Source organism: Brachyhypopomus gauderio, unplaced genomic scaffold, assembly GCF_052324685.1.
Source record: "Brachyhypopomus gauderio isolate BG-103 unplaced genomic scaffold, BGAUD_0.2 sc107, whole genome shotgun sequence".
Lineage (NCBI taxonomy): Eukaryota > Metazoa > Chordata > Actinopteri > Gymnotiformes > Hypopomidae > Brachyhypopomus > Brachyhypopomus gauderio.
Genome location: NW_027506928.1, coordinates 745,001 through 753,179, shown reverse-complemented (window position 1 = coordinate 753,179; position 8,179 = coordinate 745,001). Strand labels below are relative to the sequence as shown.

The following is an 8,179-nucleotide window of genomic DNA, read 5'->3' as shown; positions in this document are numbered from 1 at the left end:
ACGGGATACCCGCTCACTTACGTCATCAACAGCGGCCGTCCGCCGTGTGTTTACAGATGACGCGCAAAAGGCGCGACCCCTGCGAGATTATGGGCGGAGGAATCACGTGACAGAGACACCGGACGTGAAGCAGGAAGCCGTGACCACGTGACCCGCGTGTGTCTCCACCCCGGTGCCGGTCAGGCGGACCGGGCGTGTTGGGGCTGAACACCAGCCACAGCCTGCACGAGTCTCCCTTCCTGTTTACTCCTGCATTTACTTAAGGAACTCTGATGGGTTATTGTTTTATTACATTATTTTTATGCTTTATTACATTTTATGCTTGTTTTTCTTGCAATTTGAGTGTTTTATTACCGTATGTTTGTTTTCTTCTATTAATTCTGTAAATTACTTTGAGTTGCATGTATGTATGAAATGTGCTATACAAATATAGATTATTATTATTACACACCTGTGTCTTGTAACAGTGAGCTGACCAGTGAAAGACCCTGTGATTATAATGGAGCAGGAACGAGGTTCAGAAACAGGTCTCTCTCACACACACACACCACTCACACTCCTCTCTCTCTCTCACACACACACCACGCTCTCACATACACACACCACTCACACTCCTCTCTCTCTCACACACACACACATCAATCACACTCCTCGCTCTCACACACACACCACTCACACTCCTCTCTCTCTCTCTCTCTCACACACACACACACATCAATCACACTCCTCGCTCTCACACACACACCACTCACACTCCTCTCTCTCTCTCTCTCTCTCTCACACACACACCACGCTCTCACATACACACACCACTCACACTCCTCTCTCTCTCTCTCACACACACACACCACTCACACTCCTCTCTCTCTCTCACACACACACACCACTCACACTCCTCTCTCTCTCTCTCACACACACACACCACTCACACTCCTCTCTCTCTCTCACACACACACACCACTCACACTCCTCTCTCTCTCTCACACACACACACCACTCACACTCCTCTCTCTCTCTCTCTCTCTCTCTCTCACACACACACACCACGCTCTCACATACACACACCACTCACACTCCTCTCTCTCTCACACACACACCACGCTCTCACATACACACACACACACCACTCACACTCCTCTCTCTCTCTCACACACACACCACGCTCTCACATACACACACCACTCACACTCCTCTCTCTCTCTCTCTCACACACATACACACACCACTCACACTCCTCTCTCTCTCTCTCACACACACACACACACACACATCAATCACACTCCTCGCTCTCACACACCCACCCACCCCGCTCTCTCTCTCTCTCTCTCACACACACACATCAATCACACTCCTCGCTCTCACACACCCACCCACCCCGCTCTCTCTCTCTCACACACACACATCAATCACACTCCTCGCTCTCACACACCCACCCACCCCGCTCTCTCTCTCACACACACACACCACACTCTCACATACACACACCACTCACACTCCTCTCTCTCTCTCACACACACACATCAATCACACTCCTCGCTCTTTCTAACCCAAACTCTGTACTGGTAAAAACTGTTTTTTGGTTTGTCCTGTAACCCCTTGTTTCTAGTTTCCAATGGTGTTTACCACACAGAAGAGGACATATGCAGAATGCAGAATCAGAATCATATGCAGAATCAATGCAGAATGATGCTGGAAATGTATTGTAAACAAAAACATACAAATTAAAGCTGCAATGGTAGCATAAAGTCCATACATTTCTAACCCTAACCCCTAAACCCCCTAACCCCCCTAACCCTAAACCCCCTAACCCCTAACCCCAAACCCCCTAACCCTAACCCATTAACCACATACCCCCCAACCCCGTAACCCTAAACCCCTAATTTTGCCCCTTTTGGTTTCATCCCATTTTGATTTGCATGAACAAACAAAAATGCAGCTTCATTTAAGCAACTGGTTTATTTCACTGTTAAATAAAAAAGAAAGCAAACCAGATATAATCAGAGGAACCAAACAGAACGGTCATGTTTTAAAGGCGGGATTTATACAAGCATGGAATGCTGGAGAGGCGGAGATTGTTCCCTTGGTAGCGGTCATGAGGAAGGACAACACCGCTCTCTCCTACAGAAATGAAAATGTGTGTGTGTGTGTGCACGCGTGCTGGGTTCAGCATGCTTGAGCCATGATGAAACTGGACTGTGTCACCATCACACAGACCATCACAATGTGATCTTAGTATTGCGGAAGCTGGAGTTGTCCCTGAAAAAAAGAGAGAGAACCAGAGTGAGAGAGAGAGAGAGAGAGAGAGAGAGAGACAAGGATCCCCACCATCTGACCCCTCCAAGTGTCTGTGGGTGTGTATGACAATTTGTGTGTGTGTGTGTGTGTCATCCTGTGTGTGTGTGTCATACTTGAGGCTGTCGTTGTGGGTCTTGTACTCCATGATGGTGTTGGGTGGCAGGTTGAGGACACGACGTAAGGTGTCCCTGATGCGGGACGTCGTCACCTGATCACTGGCTGTTTTATTCCAGATGGACAGAATGTCTTCCTGGAAAAGTGCACACACACACACACACACACACACACACCAAATACCCAGCAAATTTAGTCTATTTTATAACAAATATCCACAAGAAATACTTGAAATGCCCAAATAACCCCCCCCCCCCCCCCCCCCCCCATCGCTGTAGTGCTGCACCCACCTGGAAGCGTATGGACACCACCACCCCACACACCTCCTCCCCCACCATGAACTGCTCCCCCAGCATGGCCAGGATGATGTTCTCCCAGAAGCGTGAGGCCAGACCCTTACGCAGACGGATGATCCACTTTCCCCCACTCTTATTAGCCTCGTCCTGGAACACACACACACACACACACACACACACACACACACACACACACACACACACACACACACACACACACACACACACACTCATTAGCCTCGTCCTGGAACACACACACACACACACACACACACACACACACACACACTCTTATTAGCCTCGTCCTGGAACACACACACACACACACACACACACACTCTTATTAGCCTCGTCCTGGAACACACACACACACACACACACACTCTTATTAGCCTCGTCCTGGAACACACACACACACACTCTTATTAGCCTCGTCCTGGAACACACACACACACACACACACACACACACTCTTATTAGCCTCGTCCTGGAACACACACACACACACACACACACACACACACACACACACACACACACTCTTATTAGCCTCGTCCTGGAACACACACACACACACACACTCTTATTAGCCTCGTCCTGGAACACACACACACACACACACACACACTCTTATTAGCCTCGTCCTGGAACACACACACACACACACACACACACTCTTATTAGCCTCGTCCTGGCACACACACACACACACACACACACACACACTCTTATTAGCCTCATCCTGGAACACACACACACACACACACACACACACACAGACTTATTAGCCTCGTCCTGGCACACACACACACTCTCTTATTAGCCTCATCCTGGAACACACACACACACACACACACACACTCTTATTAGCCTCGTCCTGGCACACACACACACACACACACACACACACTTTTTAGCCTCGTCCTGGAACACACACACACACACACACACACACACACACACACTCTTATTAGCCTCGTCCTGGCACACACACACACATACACACACACGTTCGCGCAAGTTCTGGTTCACTCTATTTCTTATAGTAACTCTACCTCTTATCGTACACCTCACTACTGTTACATACACTTTACTGCATCTGCTGCACTGTCATTCTATTATTTGTTATTTATGTGATGTTAGTTGTCTTGTGTTTTTATATCTGCACATTGGAGTTATGCTGTGCACTCTGTTGTAAAGTCTGAATGACAATAAAGTTCACTTTGACTTTGAAAGATGCCCGTACACATTACACAATTAAAACCAATGGGCTGTCAATTATTCAATCATGTCTATTCCACGCCTCTTACAACTGCTGTTAATTTAAGTGATTATAATATTCATAATCTATTGCACAAAATGGTGTTGCTCTCTTGTAAAGCGTTGTTGCTCTCAGAGCTCAGACTTTAATGGACATGAGGTGTTACTGATGAGACCAGCCCTGCCCAAGGGTCTTTAACTGGGGTCCACGTCAAACACACACACCTCCCACATGGGTTTGATACGTCAGTTCAAACACACACACACACAGATTCATTGTCACTCACAGTTGGTTCCCAAAGAATCCAAAGAGTGTGTTAAATGCAGAATGATGCTGGCACAAATGACACACACCTCCCGCATGGGTGGGTTTGACACGTCAGTTCAAACACACACATCTCCCACATGGGTTTGATACGTTAGTTCACACACACACACACACCTCCCACATGGGTTTGATACATCAGTTTACACACACACCTCCCACATGGGTTTGATACGTCAGTTTACACACACACACACACACACACACACACACACACACACACACACACACACACACACACACCTCCCACATGGGTTTGATGCCTTCCTTGAAAAGGTGGAAGTCACTGTGTCCTGTGAGATCTCCGGGTCGTACCAAATGACTGTACAGCTTCCAGAACTGCTCCACCTGTAACACACACACACACATACACACACACACACACACACACACAACCATAGTTATAGAACAACCATAAGATATGCACACAGAAAAAACTAAACAAAAATACTCGCGCACTCTCCTACAGACAGACACACACACACCCTCACCCCCCCCCCCCCCCCACACACACACACACACACACACACACACACACACACCGAGGCCACGGTGCCTATCTGTCGGATGTTCTGCTCGTAGCTCTGTGTGTTGGCTGGTCTGCTGGGTGTACGGCGTGAGTACCAGAATGTGTAGTTGTACTGGAGGGGGTGTTCGCCCGGCCCAGGGGTCACAGTCTGGGGGGGGTAACAGACGGAGAGAGAACAAAATACATCACAACATGAAGCACACACACACACACACACACACACACACACACACACACACACACACACACACACACACACACACACACACACACACACAGGTTCTATTTGTGCTGTGGTGCTATAACCCTCTCTGTGGTGTCTCTCTCAATCTCTCAAACACATTTCTCTGCTTTTGTTGTTTCTGGACTCTTTATTGAATCTTTCAGGTCTTTCCTGTCCACTGTAAACATGGTTCCCCTTTCAATCTTATTCCCTCTTCAGCGTTTTCACACTGAGGGAGTTTTGACTTACCTCCGTCACCTTTGGCCTTTATACACACATTTGTAAAGCTGCTTTGTAACATCACCTTTTGTAAAAAAGGGCTGTAACACATTAAGCCCGAGCGCACACACACGTCTGCGGAGTGCACACCACAGCGGACGGCACACACACACACACACACACACACACACACACACAGCTGTTACGCGTTGGTGCCGGTGGTGCTGGGTGAGCAGCTGGTTCACCTTCCGCCGGTGGTGGTTGAGGACGCTGCAGTCAGACTCGCTCTTCTCGTCCCGCGTCAACACCGTTTCTTCGTGTTCCTCCATCTCCTCCTCTTTTAAACTGTGAGAGCAGCACCATGTGAAGTTAGAGAGGAAACCAGACACAGGTTAACAGGTTTAACAGCACAGGTTAACACAGGTTTAACAGCACAGACGAGCACAGGTTTAACAGCACAGACGAGCACAGGTTTAACAGCACAGACGAACACAGGTTTAACAGCACAGGTTAACACAGGTTTAACAGCACAGACGAGCACAGGTTTAACAGCACAGGTTAACACAGGTTTAACAGCACAGGTTAACACAGGTTTAACAGCACAGACGAGCACAGGTTTAACAGCACAGACGAACACAGGTTTAACAGCACAGGTTAACACAGGTTTAACAGCACAGGTTAACACAGGTTTAACAGCACAGGTTAACAGCACAGATGAACACAGATTTAACAGCACAGGTTAACACAGGTTTAACAGCATAGACGAACACAGATTGACTCGGTGTGTGCCCTCACTAGTCACTGAACCACCAGCTCGATCAAACGGCTTATCCAACTAGACAGAAACCACCTACGACTCAGTTCATCGTTCATAGTATGTCCGTGTATTTGCCCCACAGGTGTGTATGTCCGTGTATTTGCCCTACAGGTTCGTGTGTGTTCGTGTATTTGCCCCACAGGTGCGTGTGTGTCCGTGTATTTGCCCCACAGGTGCGTGTGTGTCCGTGTATTTGCCCCACAAGTGCGTGTGTGTCCGTGTATTTGCCCCACAGGTGCGTGTGTGTCCGTGTATTTGCCCCACAGGTGCTTGTGTGTCCGTGTATTTGCCCCACAGGTGCTTGTGTGTCCGTGTATTTGCCCCACAGGTGCTTGTGTGTCCGTGTATTTGCCCCACAGGTGCGTGTGTGTCCGTGTATTTGCCCCACAGGTGCGTGTATGTCCGTGTATTTGCCCCACAGGTATGTATGTTCGTGTATTTGCCCCACATGTGCGTGTATGTTCGCGTATTTGCCCCACAGGTGCGTGTATGTTCTTGTATTTGCCCCACAGGTGCTTGTATGTTCGTGTATTTGCCCCACAGGTGCTTGTATGTTCGTGTATTTGCCCCACATGTGCTTGTATGTTCGTGTATTTGCCCCACAGGTGTGAGTATATTCATGTATTTGCCCCACAGGTGTGAGTATATTCATGTATTTGCCCCACAGGTGTGAGTATATTCATGTATTTGCCCCACAGGTGTGTGTATGTCCGTGTATTTGCTCCACAGGTGTGAGTATATTCATGTATTTGCCCCACAGGTGCGTGTATGTCCGTGTATTTGCCCCACAGGTGCGTGTATGTCCGTGTATTTGCCCCACAGGTATGTATGTTCGTGTATTTGCCCCACATGTGCGTGTATGTTCGCGTATTTGCCCCACAGGTGCGTGTATGTTCTTGTATTTGCCCCACAGGTGCTTGTATGTTCGTGTATTTGCCCCACAGGTGCTTGTATGTTCGTGTATTTGCCCCACATGTGCTTGTATGTTCGTGTATTTGCCCCACAGGTGTGAGTATATTCATGTATTTGCCCCACAGGTGTGAGTATATTCATGTATTTGCCCCACAGGTGTGTGTATGTTCGTGTATTTGCCCCACAGGTGTGAGTATATTCATGTATTTGCCCCACAGGTGTGTGTATGTCCGTGTATTTGCTCCACAGGTGTGAGTATATTCATGTATTTGCCCCACAGGTGCGTGTATGTCCGTGTATTTGCCCCACAGGTGTGTATGTTCGTGTATTTGCCCCACAGGTGTGTGTATGTTCGTGTATTTGCCCCACAGGTGTGTGTATGTCCGTGTATTTGCCCCACAGGTGTGTGTATGTCCGTGTATTTGCCCCACAGGTGTGTGTATGTCCGTGTATTTGCCCCACAGGTGTGTGTATGTCCGTGTATTTGCCCCACAGGTGTGTGTATGTCCGTGTATTTGCCCCACAGGTGTGTGTATGTCCGTGTATTTGCCCCACAGGTGTGTGTATGTCCGTGTATTTGCCCCACAGGTGTGTGTATGTCCGTGTATTTGCCCCACAGGTGTGTGTATGTCCGTGTATTTGCCCCACAGGTGTGTATGTTCGTGTATTTGCCCCACAGGTGTGTATGTTCGTGTATTTGCCCCACAGGTGTGTATGTTCGTGTATTTGCCCCACATGTGTGTATGTTCGTGTATTTGCCCCACATGTGTGTGTATGTTCGCGTATTTGCCCACAGGTGCGTGTATGTTCGTGTATTTGCCCCACAGGTGCGTGTATGTTCGCGTATTTGTCCCACAGGTGCGTGTATGTCCCTGTATTTGCCCCACAGGTGCGTGTATGTCCCTGTATTTGCCCCACAGGTGCGTGTATGTTCGTGTATTTGCCCCACAGGTGCGTGTATGTTCGTGTATTTGCCGCACGCGCTGCGCTAGTCGCCCGTTAGCGGTTTGCTAACTTACTGGTCAAACTGGTTCATTCCGCTTGTTCGCTTGTTTCGCCCTTCAGATTGTTTCTCTGGTATTCACGACGGAACTCGTCATACACTGTAGTCTCTCAGTTATATATCACTTAAATCTACAAATACAAATTCATTCAACTTTGTATACCTCGAAATCAAAATGCTAGCTAG

The 8,179-nt window shown here is 48.3% G+C and overlaps 1 protein-coding gene across 2 annotated transcripts in view; it reads right to left on the bottom strand.

The window, feature by feature from the left end:
* Positions 1-1,990: 1,990 nt before the first annotated feature.
* The window catches only part of LOC143497358 (eukaryotic translation initiation factor 4E type 2-like), a 6,228-nt gene continuing 39 nt past the window's right edge, over positions 1,991-8,179 (bottom strand). Inside the window, exons 1-7 of one of the 2 annotated variants that reach the window (XM_076993268.1) lie at positions 8,010-8,179; positions 5,507-5,606; positions 4,833-4,967; positions 4,606-4,638; positions 2,700-2,852; positions 2,409-2,545; positions 1,991-2,256 (exon numbers count right to left, since the gene is read on the bottom strand). The exon at positions 8,010-8,179 is cut by the window's right edge and continues 39 nt beyond it. In XM_076993268.1, coding sequence (XP_076849383.1) covers positions 2,217-2,256; positions 2,409-2,545; positions 2,700-2,852; positions 4,606-4,638; positions 4,833-4,967; positions 5,507-5,606; positions 8,010-8,026 — 615 coding nt within the window. In that variant the 5' untranslated portion in view covers positions 8,027-8,179 and the 3' untranslated portion in view covers positions 1,991-2,216. Of the gene's footprint in view, positions 2,257-2,408; positions 2,546-2,699; positions 2,853-4,533; positions 4,639-4,832; positions 4,968-5,506; positions 5,607-8,009 lie in introns of both variants that reach the window. The other variant, XM_076993267.1, reaches the window with a different exon arrangement.